We start from the raw sequence: 17772 nt of genomic DNA, 5'->3' as shown, positions 1-17772 counted from the left end.
CAGGTTCCAGTATTTTTATTAAAACTTTCAAATGTTTCTATGAAAGAAAATGATACAAAGTCCTTGAACTGCGATTCTCTGCAATTAAAATGCACACTACAGAACAATTTCAATAAAGGCAGTAGACGGAAAGGTTTTTATTGCTGCGGAGATTGTATTCTTACTTGCATGCCGCACTTTAAACAAAAGGCTTAGAGAAGAGAGGAAGAAATAAAAAAAAAACCTTTACACAAATGTATTTTTGGTTCTAAATCAAAGTTGTCATAGCGCTTGTTACAGTAGTTTAATAACAAACGATAAGATCATTCCAAATTTTAAAGATAAAAAAAGTACAGTGATACATTGAAGTTCTTTGAAAATATTTTTATATGCGTTCATTTAAGTCTTAACCAAACCACCAAGTTAACCTAATTTATGTAATCTGGCTCAGTGCTTTACTCACCTATCAAATGCTAAACAATAAAAACAAGGAAAAAATAAAGCAGAGTTGACAATTTAGCATGAGGACGATTTTAAGCGTGTAAAAGCGGTTGTTTTATAGAATGTGCAGTCCGCAACAGAACTCTTCCACTATGGTGCGCAGGCGAACGAAACGCGCTCTGGCAGACAAAGACGTATCGCGGCACGTGCACCTGGAGACAACGACGACGACGATCTTGTTGAATAATTTACACCTGGAAAGAAAGCAAACCACATGAGTCAAACGGCTGTAGTGCCATCTGGCATTACTGAATCGACAAGCCAAGTTAAACTAAAAAGATTTATTATGCAGTCTATTTGAATTATGCGAAGTGAGATCTTAATATAGCATACGGTCAAACTAAACACTTCGATACGAAGTTCAGTGTTGCTCAAGCAGTACTTTAAAAAGACAGTAATGCCATTAAAAACTTACGATCCAGGCACTTTGATACAAAGTTTACGGTACTGCTACTTGCGCATCAATTACACCACACGCACAACAGGCCAAGTACGTCAATTCTGGGTTCTACATTAAGAGGGCATTTTAGAGCTCATTTTTGGGTTGCGGGACCTATTCTCACCTTGGGTTACGAAAGCGCAGGGGTGCACTTTAATACGAGTAGCGCGCAGGAGGTGGAGGTGGTGCCGCCCTGTCAGCATAGGGGTCTCTGGGCCGAGGCATGCTGTACATCGGGGTCCGAGACATGGAGAGAGGGGACAGACGAGATCGCTCGTACGAGTAACCATTCCCGGCGGGTGCCGGTGGGGCAGGAGGAGCACGTCTGATGGGACTGCGGTCTCGTGCATAGAACGAGGATGGCGGGGGTGGGAGGGGACGTCGCTCATAGGGGTCGAGGCCGTTGCCAGCCAGTCGCTCTCTCATAATGGCAGATGAGGGAGGCGGAGGGGGAGGGGGGATGGCACCCGCACGACGGTCCTCGTACGAGGAGACGCCGTAAGGGCGAGCGCGGTACTTCTCGTAATAGTCGACCACACCACGTTCGCGCTCGTATGCTGGTGCTGGACGCTCTGCATATGGGGGGCGTCTGGGGGGAGGGGGTGGTGGAGGAGGGGGTCCAGGGGGGTACCCAAAGCGTCCCCGAGGATAACCAGGGGGCTCGTGCCGTTCAGGGAAACGGGGTGGCCAATATCCACCATCTGGGGGGCCATAGCCTTCCTCCTCCTCGCCTCTTGGTCGACTCTTTGAAATCTGCACATGAATTCGTTTTCCTGCAAGTGCAAAAACATTTGATGTATTAGAATTAGACAATGCCATAAATGTGCAAAAAGATATAAAAGGAAGTGATACAACTATGGCTTTATACCTTGGAATTCAGAGTTGTCCAACCCCTTGATTGAATCCATGGCCTCATCAGAGTTGCTCATGTGTACAAAGGCAAAGTTCTTGATGATGGCGCATTCGGTAACTGAGCCATACTCTTCGAAGAGCGCACGGAGCTCTTCATCGGTTCCTTTCTCCACATTGGCAACGTGAAGCTTCACCGGGCCCTGGTTCTTGCCTCGACTCGCTTCAACGTTGATGGGTGTTCCATGCAGCTTGTACAAATGAAGGTTTCGGATGGCCTTTGTTGCACTTTTGCGATCGTCCATATGGACAAAGGCAAAGTTTTTGATAATGGCGCACTCAGTGACCGTTCCATATTGAGTAAACAGAGCCTTAATTTCTTCTGCTTCTGCCTGTTGAGGCAGGTTTCCGATGAAGATCTTCACCATCTTAGCTGATGTGAGTCGCAGAGCCTGAAACGCACTGTGACAAGATACATTGCAATGAATTAGGCTACCAAAAACGCAAATTAAATTTCTAATTATTACTAGTGTAATAGGCTTTGGTTTGTTAAGACAAAAACTACGCACAAGAATGTTAACCCGAAACCACGCCTGGAGCTGAAGTGAAATCGAAACAGTTGGACTTCCTGAGAAGCCAATCAACCAGTTAAACCAGTTTATGCAAACACTTTAAATGCACTTCCCCCTACATATATGCAAATACCGATAGATAGATAAATAAAAATTGTTACATGAAGTAAGACATATATATATAAAAAAAATCGTAATAAGAAAATAATTTTCCTCACATTATATAGGCCACGGCCTCGTGTGATAACTTAATGCTAGCTGACTAGCGAGCCTCGACAAACATTTAGTTAATTCACGGCATATTCTTTTGTGTAACGTTATTAATGTTAGTAAGAACACTTATCGTCATGAAAATATGAATATAGCAAGTAATCGTCGTCTCAAGTGCTCGGCGACCTGAGAGAAAACCATATTTCCGTTGCTACGTTTGAATAAGCTAACAACCTTAGCTTAGTAACGTTAGCCGAGCAGTCGTTACGCGTCGTCGAGATAAGTACGATGTATGCGACTTCTACATGTAACCAATTAACAGAGTTTCTACACACCACAAAAACGCTGCTTACATTTAAAGGGCTTTAATACCGCGTGCTGAATTTAAAATCTAAAACTGACCTTTTAAAGGTCAAAATAAAACGAGCAACAATACTCACCGCCTGTTTCTCACCACAATGAGGAAAAGGGTGGGCCATTCAAAAATATACTTCCTTAGTCCCGCCCACATTGCGGAATAAACCAATAAAATATAAGAACGTGGGTCACGCGGAACGAAACAAGCTAGAATTGCTAGAATCAGTTAAGAATATAAGATAGATTTAAATCCGTTTTTATGTCTATGGTCAATTAATTAAGATTAAATGATAGAGTCATATTAGCCTACATATGATGAAGCAAACTGCAAGTAATGAAGTTGATATTCAAATACCGCATAGCAAAACAGGGACTAGAGGGGAATCAAAACTGGTAACATTAGTGGAAAACAGAAACAACGTGTAAACATTGATAAACAACGCAACTAAGCACCATAAAAACACATTCAATGTCCGCATGCCTGTTAAAGAGTATAGCCTATTTAAATCACCGTACAGTTTTAAATTAAATATAAATAAATATGTGAGAAAATCAAAAGACAGAATAATATAAATATACATTTTATATTTTAAGAAGAAATATAGTCTAGGTAAAACGCGAACTTGTTTAAATCGCGAATATCCCCCCTCAAGCAACACAAATAAAGAGGGCGTTTCTTATAGGAAAGTATCATTACAATAGTTTCAATATCTTAGAGATAAAGCAAGCGGTTCCACACGACATGAATCGTAAAATATATTGTATGCTTTGTGAAATGTAGCATTCACGTCGCGCAGTTATCATAAAGTGTGTCTTTGGTGCTGCTCCCCTAAACTTTATATTACTTACAAAGGTTTTTATTTCGTTGTGACGACGAAACTATGCGACACACTCTTCCTGGAAACGCGGTCAACATGTCTCATGTGATCAGCTTACCCTAGAATTCGCTGTGATTTTACAGATTTGTCAGAAAGATTTCATAATAAACGTACGTGTTCTTAGTAATGTTTAAACACCTTGGCTGAATTTTCTGGTTATTAAAAGCATGTCACAATACAAAAACTGCCGAGTGCTTTAAGCTTAAAAAAGCACAAAACTTGTTTTCATCGAAACGATAATAAAGCATGTCTGGCCAGGGGAAATAATTGGGAAAATATTCTTTTTGAAATAGCCTACAGCAAGAAATAGATAGCGAAAGCATATAAATCAGTTGGGCAACTCTGGGGTTTTTGAGAGTCACGTGTGCCAAGTTGGAAGGGGTGTTGGATTTCAGAGCTTCTGATGCAATTGCCTCTTTGTTTGTTGAGCTCACTCTCACACAGTAGCGATCTCCGCTAAAGAACAGCACAACAGTCCGTTAGTTGATGATCGTTGCATCAGCTTCTGAAGGTGAGCTCTAAAACTTCTTTATTTAAAACACAAATTCACAATATACTTTTAGAGTACAGTGTTATGCTAGATCTGTGCTATGAATCAGTTTTATCCCCACTTCAGTTGATAATATTCCGCTGTGTTGCAAAATATAACTGTTCAGTGAACTAACCCATGAGTTGTTGTTGTTGTTTCTTAGGTCTAACTATCAGCAGGGGAATTTAACCCCTTTGCCTCCATTTGTCACCCAGAATGAATGTCAATAGCAAACTCGAAACTGAAGAACTGCTCACTTGTCTTCATATACATATCTACCACCCGAATCAAGCCAGTCGCCCGCTCTTCCAAAACCTGCCCCTAAATCAACCATACCACATGGACGCTGAAGATCCATTTCGGCTTGGCCGTGATGGACAAACCTGCATCTTTATCCTAAACGACACCTCTGTCTCCAGAAAACAGCTCTCCATACAGGCGTACAGGAAACCCGGCTGCCATTTATTGAGCTTCATGATCCAGAACATGAGCCAGAAGGTCAAACTCGTGGTTGGTGGGTCCGAACTGAGATACCTCGAAAGAGCTGAGCTTGATGACAAGGTGCTCCTGCGCTTCGGAAGATATGAACTGCTGATTTGGCAAGAGCCAGGAGATTCAGAGCATAAATACGAAGTCCTGTTTGAAACATGCAATACACCCCCTTCACAGGAATTGGGCATAGATGTGCCATGCAACCAACCTGTTATGGATACTGGTTTGCCATTGAGAACCTTTGAGAATGGAGGACCTGCAAGCCAAGAGCCACTGGAGTCAGATGAGACAGTTATTTTAGTATAGATATTTTCCAGACCTTGCACTGCATATTATTATTTTTATCATCATTGATATACTGTGTTATTAAAATGCATCTCAAATGTTACAGACAGATCTGCAACTGTAGACTTACGACGTGGCATATTACAAACATTGTTATTATGATTTCAGTTTTGTTGCCTGATTACTATACCCCTGTACGTATATTTAGTTTTTTACAGAATTGTTTTGGATATTTGTCACTTACATGTTTGCTCATAAGGCACTTTGTGTTTTCTCTCCATTATTGTGGTGTTCATTGCATCAGTGTGTTTAGCTAGCATTTTTATATTACATAATATTTATTTTATATTGTATTGACTGTTAGTTGATCAAATGTGAATCACAAACTTTTAAAAAATGTGAAATTACAATGATTTAAGAGTTTTTCATAAACTACTTACAATATATATTATATAAAGTAATAAACTTCTTTAACATTGCTTTTGTTCAGATTGCCTTTTTAAATAGCTATTTATTTGAAAATGTTTGTTTTCAGGTTCATACTGTACATCTAGCATTATACTAAAAATCAAGATACAAGGTCAACTTAACACAAAGTAAATATTTTCCAGATATTTTAATCAGTTGCTTAAGTATAATGAATTCTTAATTCATTTAAGACACATGATGTTGTCTTTCTGTGATGGACTGGCATCTGTCCAGGGTGTTTCCCCGTCTGTCTTCTGAGACGATGGATTTGGGTGGATGGATGCGTCATCTTTATAAGATCACACTTAATATTTTTCTCTCATGGTAAATTGAGGTTTTATCTATGAAAATATATAGCTGCTACAAACTTGAGGGTTCTTGGCATCAAAAGTCAGAAAATCTCTCTTTTAACCTTTTACATTCGAGAAATAACAGACAGTTGCTTTTACTGTAAACAAAACTATTTAAAGCCACGAATTACTGTATATTCCTTTTGTGTCTTTCAAAAAACACAGTATAGGTCTGAAAAGCAGAATCCTTCATAATTTCACCTGTTTCAAACATTGGATTATGCTGGAAAACATGGTTAGTTACTGATCTCAGATAGCAGTTGTAAATGTTTCATTTGGCAGAGAATTATACATCCAAAGCAGTCAAAACCATCGATTTATTTTTATTTCTTTGGTAAGGGTTATGGATCTTAGAAAGGTTAATCTCAGGTGATCCAGGAACTGAAACTCACATGAGATCACCATCTTGTTCCATAACTCGTTTGCACTAAAACTATAAACACATCTCCATTCCTTGTACTTACCAAGGCACTGATAAGCATCAGCTATGGCAGATAACAGATGATTTACAGTAAACCATGTCAGTGGTGAACAGACAAGATCGAAACTCTCAACTGTCTGGTGGCGGTACTGATCTCTGTGATGATCAGTACAGATAAAAGCAGTATCCCCGGTTTCACAGACAAGGCTTAAACTGTCCCAGACTAAAATGCATGTTTGAGCTGTTTTAACTGAAAGCAACTTGCAATGACATCTCTTAAAATATGTCAGTGCCAATGTTTTATCTCAAGATGCACAACATTAATGTTTTTTTTATTTTATTTTTATGGCAAATTTATAAAAGCTAATCCTGGCTTAATCTAAGCCCTGTCTGCAAAAACATGTGAAAATTATTATATTATATTATTAATATTAACTTCAAAGCTAGTTAAGTTGAAGTCCCTCCCACATGTATATGACTTTATTACAAAGTAAACATCATTCAGTATGTGAATTTGTACTGTACACATGTAATTATAATTCAGGTTGAAAATATAGCACTTAGTTCTATCCAATATTGAACTAAACACTGAGACTGACTGATTTCTCAGAACAGCATTGATTGACATGTCTCAGCATCATCATCATCACACTCCCGTTATCATTTGGGTCTCTAAGCTTTGGTCAGTGTGCAGACCATAGTTGCATGTAGACTGGCCAAATCCACTTTTGCTAGTTTAATGATGGGAAAAACGGTCGGCATGGTCTAAAAGGGTTTTCCCTATTTTCTTAATGAGTAATGGGAGTGTTTTGGGCGTAACGTGCAAAAAAACCAATCAGAGTGTAATTTCCCATTCCCTTTAAAAGCCAGTTGCGCTCGCGCCATGGTGGATTGCTATTTAAATGGCGGACTTTGCAAGCGGAAAAACTGAACGGGTCTCCAGATTGGAAACGGATGCGCGAGGTTAAAGCGCGCAAGCAGACCATCTACGGGACAAGCCAGATTCCACCATATCTTTATGTACACAATATTAATCTTTTATATTGTACTTTCATTTTTAATATTTAGCTAGTTTGTGTACTGCTGCGCGTCCCTGTGCGTGTAATAAGCAGAGTGTACACGCGTTGTGCAACCGCCTGCAACGCGCAGTGAACATTACTAACGGCTCTTTAAATAACAAAAAAAAATATTGCACCATTGACTTTAGACCAGGTTTCAGTTGGTCAGTGGCAGTCTATTTCAGTTGCCTCAAAATAGCAACGCACCAACAATGCACCTGAACACACCTCGTTTTCAGACCAGCACGCCAATGGGCGAAAATGCATATGCTATTTAAACAAGGTGGCGCAGGACGTGAAAAAGATAACTGCGTCGGGCTGAAACTAGCAAAAAAACACTTGCGTCGCGCCTGGCGCTGCATTGCACCGAGTGTATGATAGGGCCCTTAAAGTGGTTTTCCTTCATCTGCCATCAGTCCCTCAGCTGACCATCGGTGTCGCCAAACTGCTCCGTCTCCAAAATGTTTGTATGCATGGGTCAGAGTTTGCATGCAGGTGCGCAAATTTTCCCATCAAGTTTGTTTTTATAAATTACAACTTATGCGTTGGAAGTGGCGTACACCTCTTTCAGGGCCTGTTTTGTGCTTACGCAACGGTTATAAATCAGGCCCCAGGTCTCTTACATCTTTTCCACCAGACAAACAGTACAACAGGTCACCATGTGTCATTGTGCTTTAAACCTTTCAAGGAACAAAAACATGGCAAGGCAGGAAATGAGATGCGATGTGTAATTAAGCCAACATATTGCACAAATGTGGAAATGACAGGAAGTGAGAGAAAGAACACATAATTCCAAGTCATGAATAAACGGTGACTTTATTAGACATCTACAGTTTTAAACCTTTGAGAAAAGTTTAAGAATAAAAGACCAAAGAACTCCCTTTTTATATAAGGAACACCTATTGTTAAAATGTTCAATCAGTTGAAATCAGTTTAGGCAACAAAAGCTTGAGAAAACGATTTTGCCATTTTAACCATTACAGAACATGAAAAACAGGGATCTGTTTCTAGACCTGCTTTTATAAAAAAAAAAAAAAAAAAAAAAAAAACCTATTTCAAATGTGCAGTTTCACCACTTTTTATATTCACAACTTACAATGACTGACTGTATTTTAAGAACCAAAAGTAAGCCAACTGAACCAGGGTTATAGTGTCATTGAGATACTATCATAGTTTTTATTATCTATCACATCAAGCAATAAAGATAAAGCTGATTGCATGAAAGTCCAATCGAATATACCAAACCAAAGAAAAACAAAAGATGTATGAACAAGTGCCTGACTTGTGAATATTATCTTGTCATTTGATATCAGACACACTAAACAGCAGTTTTAAATGCCATGTGTATTTCTCAAGGTCCAAGGCTCATGTCCATTTCCACTAAAGTCCTTCTAGAGCCTCTTTTCAAATAAAAGCTACTTTACAATGTTTGTCAGTTAGGGATTACAAGCAGCCTCCACTCAGTCAGCAAGGATACAATGACACGTCTTTATGGTTACGAGCTGAAAACTACCAAGTTTGCATGCGTAAGACTGAAAGGAGGGAAACTGGACATTGACGAGATTACAAAATTACCATAACATTACCACAACTACATTTTTACAATATCATTAGCATAACATCAGGATCACAAATACTGTGGGTATGCATACTAAATTGCTCTCCTTTTTTTATTTGTTTCTTTATCATCATGTTTATTCTATTTAGACACACCCTCTGCAGCAAGTACATAAATCTATAAACACAAATAGACCTTATTCAGAGCAGCGCCATGACGGGTGTGAAAGTGAGGCTGTGAGGGACAGACTTCCCGTGTTTTCAATGGCATCCACTGTAAAAAAAAAAAGCTGAATTAAGTTCCTAGATCACTTATAATTTTCCACAGCTCATATTGTCTGGAGTTTTTGGTCTACTGAAATTTAACAGTAATAACAGTACAAACTGTACTCAAGAAATGTATGTTTATCCCCCACAGCTTCACTTTCATTCCCATTAAAAATCAAAGATGGCACTGCTGTGAATAAGGTCTATAGCTTAAAGAACTTATTCTTCCCATTTCATTTTCTTCCTCTTTCTTTTCTCTACTTTTCCAGTTACATTTCTGCACTAGCTTTTGTACAACGCTGTTTTACAACGCTGAAATTACAGCATTGGCATCTTTGATACATGAAGAATTAATTGAATAAATTCCACAAGCAACATATAGTGTAAATTGTAATATTTTAATTAAATTACATGATTTTGTAAAGCTCTTAAAAACATACATTTAAAAAACATGCTTTTATTTAACACATCAACTTATTCCTGGTTTCACACAAAATGTTCTGCCAGAGGCTGTTAAGGGATAGCGACCAAAATTGAATTAAGTGGTTCCAAACCTGTATGAATTTCTATCTTTTGTGGAACACACACACACAAAAAAAAAGTATTTTGAAGAATGTCAGTAACCAAACAGTTGACAGGATCCTCAATGGGGCCTATTAACTATTTGGTTACCCATATTCTTCAAAATATCATATTTTGCGTTCATCAGAAGAAATAAATTCATACAGGTTTAGAACAACTTAGAAGTAAGTAAATGATGACATTTATTGTTGGGTGAACTATCCCTTTAAGGATCGTAATCCAAAAGATATCGCTTACTAGTTTTAATTCACTCATTCAAGTGAACCGTATTAGTGGACAAACTTAGGGAATGGTGAATAAGGAGTTTAGGGGGCGATTTCGGATTTCAGCCGCTCTTTTTTTTGTTGTTATGAGAGATAACCATATTCATCCACAGTCACGCGGAGACGAAGCACAACCAAAACAATGTTCTTCCGCAAAATGTAGTTTTGTTTTTAAGGTTACATAGATATTTATAACAAGTATTTAATCTGCATATGAAAATGTTTCGCCCAACGTGGGGCTCGAACCCACGACCCTGAGATTAAGAGTCTCATGCTCTACCGACTGAGCTAGCCGGGCTACATGCTAACGCACTTTTTGTCTAATCAAAAAACGGTTTTCCCCATTATATATTTTGATCTATATTAAATCTAGATTATCTAGATTATAAATGTCATTATATAGATCAGTGGTTTTAACCCTAGATCCCAGTATACAGTTTCTACAGATTAAAATGAGCAGCGCGTCAAAACAACATATCAATGTTATTCAAATGGCGGACCACGGTCCTGGGGGGGTATTCCAGAAAGCTTGGTTAACTTACCATTTGGTAAATCATAACCTCTGGGTTGATTTACCCCAAACCCGCATACCATGAGTATGTCGGTTCCAAAACACCTGAGAAGAGTTAGTTTAATCAACCTCCTATTGGTAACCCAGAGTTAATGCGCGCACACGGCGAGTACATAAAGACATTTTCAATGGATCACCGATTTCAGGAGTCACCATGGAAACCCAGGGAGAAAAAAAGCGAGCTACATATTTCGATGAAACTGAGTTGGAGGTTTTAATGCTTGCTTATGAAGACTATAAGCCCATTATAACAAAAAAAAAAAAGCAATACTGCTGCATCATCAAAAGAAAGAGAGTTGGCTTGGCAAAAAATAACGGACTGAGTAAATGTATGAGTTTATAAAATTATAAATGGGCTATTTTCCCCTTTCATTGTGACGCAAACATTCTTTGGGGCATGCAGTAAAAATAGACAAGTATTTACTTGTTGGCCTCCATACATTTCTTAATATTACAGTAGTAATGCACATAATTGGCTAGTATGTTGGCTTCTTGTTTTATCAGGTGTAATCCTTCTGGAGCCGCAGAAGAAGTGTGAGCTAAGTCAAAATGAAACACAAAAACATTCTCCAGCAATGTAATTTAGTATTTAATGTAGCCTAATTTAGTTTTCTATACATAGCCAATAGAAAGAAGGATGAGGCCCGTAAAACAGGTGGGGGTCCACCTCCACCTTCCCTCACCCCAGCTGAGGAGCTGGCACTGTCCCTTAATAAAGGGCGACCTGTGGTCGATGGGATTCCAGGGGCAGTTCATCGGACTCAGCAACCAAGACAAGTGGCTTAGTAAAATGTAGGTGTACCATATTAATACTTAGGATTTATTGATGTTTTCACTGTTTTTGTCAGTGTTTTAATAAAGAAAATCATCAACACTGTCACCATTTTAAAAAGGCATTTTGAATGCATTTTACAGTCATTGATTCACTTGTGCAGTATGCATGCTGCTTTGACTGCATATGCTGTGTACTGTAATCTTATTACTAGTACTCTTAGATGTTCCTAATGTCCTTCTTTATTAGTTGTATTTGTTTAAGAATATACATTGAGTATTGAATATGCATGATTATATTATTGGTTTAATTATCTTGCAGTTGCTGATGGCCACATTGTATTATTGGATCCTCCTGCAACACCACACTCTGTCACAGTTGTAAGTGATTATTGTCTTTAGGTTTCTGTTTGCTAGACCAAGCATTCCTTATTTTTACTGTAGGCTGACGATGAAGAGACCACTTCTGCTGTGACAGAAACAGAAAATGTGGGGAGGCCCATAGAGGTATGATGCATAGAATGCATTTCCCCTTTTTTGCATAAGAGAATAAATAAATTGTCATTGTCATTTTACAGAATATGGCAGGAGATTTTAATACAGATGAGGGTCCATCTACCTCCACACAGAATCTTAGCAGTGTAAGAAATGTTCTGCAGTTCTCCTTCCTCATTTAAATATTTGGTCTGTGTTTGTATTACAGACTTTCAGTCATGTTTAATTATTCTGTCTTTTTAGTTGCCTGCCAAAGAGCTGTATAAGGTCCACCTTCAAAAGCAAACAGAAAAAGTGACATGGAGATGGACCTTATACAGCTTCAAATGGAGGAGAAAAGGCTTAACCTAAAAAAGGCCAGACTTGAATTGCTGGAGCACCAGCTTAAGGTGGGAAACAGTATGTGAACATTAATCTGTCATTTGTTGTTGAATGAAATCTAAAGCAATAAATACAAATGTATTTTGTTACAGGAAATAAAGAAACAATGAACAACACTTGACTGTTAACTGGTTTTAATTAAAGTGATTTTGGCAAATCATGTCTCGTACCACCCTGCCATCTCTTTGGTCTACTGGGTTCACTGGGGGTTCCTCTTGGCCATCTTCAAGAGAAGGGGGGGGGGCCCTCTCACCTCTCAGTGTGGAAATGTTGTGAAGAACAACACAAGTAGCTGTGATGGTACTTGACCTTTCTGGGCTGACCCTGAGCCCACGCAGGCACTGAAACCTTGCCTTCAGGATGCCTATGGTCATTTCCACCTTGACCCGTGTTCTGCTGTGGGCCAGGTTGAATTGTGCCTGTGGTCCAGGCTCAGGTTCAGGGTAGGGTGTCATCATATAGGGCAGACAAGGGTACCCTCTGTCCCCCAGCAAGTAACCATTGAAGTGTCATATAAAGGTAGTTAAAGTGTATAATTGCATAAAAAAAAAAAAAAACAACAAAAAAAAAACATTGTGTAAGGCAAAACATACCCTGTTGAAATTTGTGGCACAATGATGACTCCCTAAACATTCTGGCATCATGTACAGACCCTGGCCATTTGGCTTCAACATTAGGGGTTGCATCACATATTACCTAGTTAGTGGGGACCAGTAATGAGGGTGATTTAATGGTTTAAACACCCAAACATTTAGCACCCAAAAAATCTATTGTCACCTGCACATTGATGCTATGGATTGACTTCCTATTAACATAGTTTCCTTCATTGACTGAAGGAGCTTTAATGGGAATGTGGGTTCCATCAATGCACCCAATCACATTTGGGAACCCTGAAATTGAAAGTTATATAATTAGAAACATTTAAAATTATTGTGGCTGTATACAGTATGAATAAATTAAGTAGTGCTATGTAACTAAAATGGTCTTTCATAGAATATCATAGAATGGACAAACCCGCCACTCTGTGGAATTCCTCTTTAATGACCCTCAGTGGTTTATGGCCAGGGAACTGCACAAAAGTGTGTAGGAACCGTTTGAGTGCAATGCATACTGTACGAACAGCCCTACACACAGTTGCCTTTCCCACATGCTCTGCATCGCCTATTGTATACAAAAAACTCCCTGTCGCAAAAAAGTTAAATAAATGGAGTTAAATATTTAACTCCATTATCTTCGTTTAATAAATTAACGATTCTTTTGAAAAACGGTACATATTCATTTGGATACGAAAACACATCGATACGTGGTTGTATCACCCTCACGGCGGAAAAGATTTCGTATTATCTGTGCTTCCACATCCACTGGATCGTCTTCAAAAGGGCACGCTATGCTCCGTCACCTCTCTGAAACAAACTAACCCTGGAACATAACCTGCTACCGAGCAGGTTATCTTCAGAGAGTAAGTTACTATGGTTACATACATACCCAGAAAGTTACCTCCGTTTTTGGAACCGAAAGTTGAGAGGTTATCCACTAACTTACCCTTAAACTTACCCGGGTATGTCACATAACCTGCTTTCTGGAATACCCCCCGGATCCGAACAACGTCTTGGTTCCATCCGGAGTCCGGACCGAGGGACATAATTGGACCATTTTACCGTTTCTGCAATTGAAGTGAGCAGCACGGCAGTAAAACACTGGAGCGGTTCACACCACAAGCACTCAGGGTTGTTTATGGTAATGATCTTTCGTAGCTATAGTATATCTATAATATTTTTTTACCTAGAGAGCCAAAAGTGCTGCATTCAAGACAAGCCCTTTCTGCTCCGTGCGCGTTGCTTCTGTCTGTTCTGTTTTTAGTAGTTTATTGCTTTGTGGTGTTGAAAAATGGTCCATCCTTTTCTGTACCCCCAGTATGTTTTCTCAGTCCCAAGGCCTTCTTTGTGCCATACCCGTAGGTGTCTAAATTAATAAATTAATTGCCTACAATGTAGAACATTACCATTATTTTATTGCAGTAACAATGTAACTATGGTCTTTGTAGTATAATTATGGGAATAACATTAATTTGTTAAAAAAAACTTGGCTACTACAATTTTATTATAGGAACTACTTTTTCTTAAAGCCCTACTACTACCATCTTCATAAAAACCATGGGCATCTGTCTCTGTGGCGCAATCGGTTAGCGCGTTCGGCTGTTAACCGAAAGGTTGGTGGTTCGAGCCCACCCAGGGACGAAAGCATCTTTTGAATCAGGAGCTTTATAGCACCGCCATCTGGTGGTGTTGCACAAAACTACCATACGCTTGGCTGTGTTACAACATCCAATCAGGATGAGCTAATCAATCATTGCTGAGCGAATGGCATTCTCTGGCTTCATCTTTGACCGTACCAAAGCCCGTCTACGGAAAGCCTGTTCACTCCAACGCCCTATTAAGTCCTATTGGTTGTAGTTCCAATCAGAGTCCCACTGGGGGCGCTCGCCATGAGTGCAAAATGAAAGTTCAACATGGGTTATAGATCGAAAGTTGAATGAACGAGTACTTATTTCTTTTCGATTTATTACAGGTTGAGTTGTTGTTGCCACGCTAGCATTCTGCTAATGACGTCAGCATTCTGACGTCATTGACATTTTTGAAGCAAATAAGTGACTCTAAAAAATCTAACACCAAGCAATGTGTAATTTCTTTGCATCCCCTTTCGAAAACAACATTCAAATTACTAGACAAAAAAATATATCCTAAGAAAAGTGGATTTTGAGTGGTATAGCTCCATAGACCTCCATTCATTCTGCACTCGTCATGTGAGCGCCCTCATATGGAACAAGAGTGGAACTGCAACCGGAAGTTTATTGAGTGGCACTTCTCCCCTCATTAGACGTTCTCCATTTTGCTAAACATAAATATCATAAACGCACTTACTTTATTATTATATTTTCATTTAAATATAAAAATAAAAAGGTAAATACAAAAATTAATAAGTACTAAATCAATTATTTGTTTTACAGAGAACTTACATATCAGTAACTTTATTATTTTAATTTGACTGGAATTTTTAAGTATTTTTAAATTATAAGATTAATAAATAACATAACCTGATTTATTTTATTTGTTGTTTGAAGCTGTGGTTTGTATTTGGATTTGATGAGTATCTGCAACTAGCAAACACTGCCTAATGCAGCAGAATAACAACAAAAAATAACCACATTAAATGGAAATATTAAAGAATTTTCTTGAGCCAATATATATTTTATGCTCTGTAATCCTTATCCAGAAATATTATTTTTTTGTGAAATGGGCTTATTAGGCACGGCTCCGTTGACCCTTTTGTTCCTAATAAGCCCATTCCGCTAAGAGCTCATTTACATTTATTCATTTAGAAGGTGCTTTTATCCAAAGCAACTTACAAAAGAGGATTACAAATTAATTGAACTTCATATAAAATTGCATTTACTGCCATTATTGAACTCAGAACACATCCATTTCATTCATGAAATCCTCATTGAAACATGGCCACTCTGACAAATGTATTGTAAGGACTAGAATTGTAAAAACAAGAGAAGTCTCATAATAAGCTTGCTACATAGATACTAAAATATTAAATATCATGTTTATTAAAGCTCTCATCCATATCTGTCAAATTAACAGAAGTCCATTTTAATGAGAAAACACAGAAACGTACTACGTACATTTGGATAGGCTTGATAAGGTAACTTTTCCTTTACAGAAAGATATACAGTCGTGGTCAAAATTGATGGCACCCCTGATAAATATGATAAAAAATGGCTGTAAAAAAAAAAATCTGCATTGTTTATCCTTTTGATCTTTCATTAAAAAAAAAATTCACAAAAATCTCACCTTTCATTGAAGTAAAAGAATTGAAATTGGGGGGGGGGAATCACATTATAAAATAAATGTTTTTCTCCAAAACATGCTTGAATTTTTGAATGAAAGATCAAAAGGATAAACAATCCAGATTTATTTTTTACAGCCATTTTTTGTCATATTTATCAGGGGTGCCATCAATTTTGACCACGACTGTATGTCGTGAGTATAAACTGACTGAGCTAAGGGTCAAAACTGGTGTCTCAAAGAAAGAAAAGGTGGCATGTTTAATTACAACTACACTTGGTTAGGTTATGCTTTTCAATTTCCAGCAGTCATTCTGACTCAAAAACTGCTTTCGTCCCTGGGTGGGCTCGAACCACCAACCTTTCGGTTAACAGCCGAACGCGCTAACCGATTGCGCCACAGAGACAAAGATGTCACATTTCTCAAAACCTAAGCAGTTCATGTGCATGTAAGCATGAGAAACAATCAACAACAGAAAGTGTTATTACAACAGATGTGACCGTAGTCCTATTATACTATTATAATTTTTATTAAGAAACTGCTACATTAAATTTGTCTTAAATTTATGTTGTATGTTGTCATGTTCTACCATTTATGATGGCTTTGTATAATGACCACTAGATGGCAGTGCAGACTAATAGACAATGGAACAAATAATAGGCAAATTCCTAGTTTGGAGTAACACACATTTTGGATTAAGCTAGCAAGTTGTTCACAACTGGATCTGCTTACTTCGGCAGTGTCCAAACTCGGTCCTGAAGGGATACTGTCCTGCAGAGTTTAGCTCCAACTTGCCTCAACACACCTGCCTGGAAGTTTAGTATGCTTAGTAAGACCTTGATTAGCTGGTTCAGGTGTGTTTCATTGGGGTTGGAGCTGAAATCTGTAGGACAGTGGCCCTCCAGGAGCAGGATTGGACACCTACACATACCTCCTGAAAGAGATCATACCATTTCTTCTGACAGGGAACAGGCACGTTGCCAGCATCCGAAGGTCAATTCTCTGTGGATGCAAACCATTGCAGTTTGGACACTCACTGCCATTTGTGACTTTGATTGGGACATTTTCTGAAAACAAACACAAAGAAAAAAAATGTCTCTTCTACTTTCAGCATCCAACACCTGCAGCGTCTATTTTTATTATTATATTCTGTGTTTAATTATCTTATAATTAGTATGTTTGTTTTATTAGTATATGCACAAGACATTTGTTGTAATTTATGTGTATTTGATTTAGTACAAAACCCAACGAAATGAGATTGAGGTTTCTTGGAATCCAGTTAAAACACACAGATTTTTAGTTGCTTTAGCTTATTTTAATGCTTATTTTGTCTTATTTTAAATAATTTAAATCATCTTGATGACCCCTTGGAAGTTTGTTAAGGCCCCTTGGTTGAGAACCATTGTTCTAACTTTTTGAAACTACTCATATTTAATTTCATTATTTCAATGAAGTGTGGGTGGGTCAAAACCCCTAGGGATAATTCAACCCTGTGTCCTGGTTTGATCATTTAAAAAATCTAGTCATCAATATACAAGCTGGACCCCTATGAAAAACGAACCTGTTAGTTTTTCATTCCATTGATCCATAGCTACTTCTTCAGCCATATAGTAGTACTCAGAGCCGTAGTACTGAACTAGAAGCTT

General features: G+C 38.3%; 2 protein-coding genes and 1 long non-coding RNA gene across 8 annotated transcripts; 2 read left to right on the top strand and 1 right to left on the bottom strand.

Annotated features, from left to right (window-relative positions):
- Nucleotides 1-3837, bottom strand: rbm4.3 (RNA binding motif protein 4.3). Of its 5 annotated transcripts, none has more exons than XM_084403374.1 (4): nt 3757-3837; nt 1788-2230; nt 1044-1692; nt 1-674 (listed from the first exon to the last, which is right to left on the bottom strand). In XM_084403374.1, exons 2-3 carry the CDS (start codon nt 2194-2196, stop codon nt 1073-1075), a joined length of 1029 nt encoding a protein of 342 aa, XP_084259500.1. In that variant the 5' UTR covers nt 2197-2230; nt 3757-3837; the 3' UTR covers nt 1-674; nt 1044-1072. The 5 variants fall into 5 exon arrangements, with proteins under 5 accessions (XP_084259500.1, XP_084259501.1, XP_084259499.1 ...); XM_084403375.1 differs by lacking the exon at nt 3757-3837 and adding an exon at nt 2991-3040; XM_084403373.1 differs by lacking the exon at nt 3757-3837 and adding an exon at nt 2904-2995.
- Nucleotides 3838-4158: 321 nt separating this feature from the next.
- On the top strand, nt 4159-5251 carry tifa (TRAF interacting protein with forkhead associated domain). Its single transcript, XM_084403376.1, has 2 exons — nt 4159-4296; nt 4478-5251. Exon 2 carries the CDS (start codon nt 4531-4533, stop codon nt 5110-5112), a length of 582 nt encoding a protein of 193 aa, XP_084259502.1. The 5' UTR covers nt 4159-4296; nt 4478-4530; the 3' UTR covers nt 5113-5251.
- Nucleotides 5252-11191: 5940 nt separating this feature from the next.
- LOC311287391 lies at nt 11192-16065 on the top strand. Of its 2 annotated transcripts, XR_014626732.1 has the most exons (5): nt 11192-11420; nt 11722-11906; nt 11978-12040; nt 12138-12283; nt 12368-16065. It is a non-coding gene; the product is annotated as an uncharacterized lncRNA (long non-coding RNA). The 2 variants fall into 2 exon arrangements; XR_014626733.1 differs by having other exon boundaries at nt 12138-16065.
- The last annotated feature ends 1707 nt before the right edge of the window (nt 16066-17772 follow it).

Source organism: Rutilus rutilus (genome assembly GCF_951802725.1).
Source record: "Rutilus rutilus genome assembly, chromosome: 3".
Classification (NCBI taxonomy): Eukaryota; Metazoa; Chordata; class Actinopteri; order Cypriniformes; family Leuciscidae; genus Rutilus; species Rutilus rutilus.
Note: the sequence above shows the minus strand (reverse complement) of the source record. Positions and strands in the feature narration are given on the sequence as shown.

Coding starts and splice junctions, on each gene's coding strand:
- rbm4.3 (XM_084403374.1), bottom strand. CDS start 2,196: ATGGTGAAGATCTTCATCGGAAACCTGCCTCAACAGGCAGAAGCAGAA. Junction 1,693..1,787: donor GGACAACTCTGAATTCCAAG/GTATAAAGCCAT, acceptor TTGCACTTGCAG/GAAAACGAATTCATGTGCAG.
- tifa (XM_084403376.1), top strand. CDS start 4,531: ATGAATGTCAATAGCAAACTCGAAACTGAAGAACTGCTCACTTGTCTT.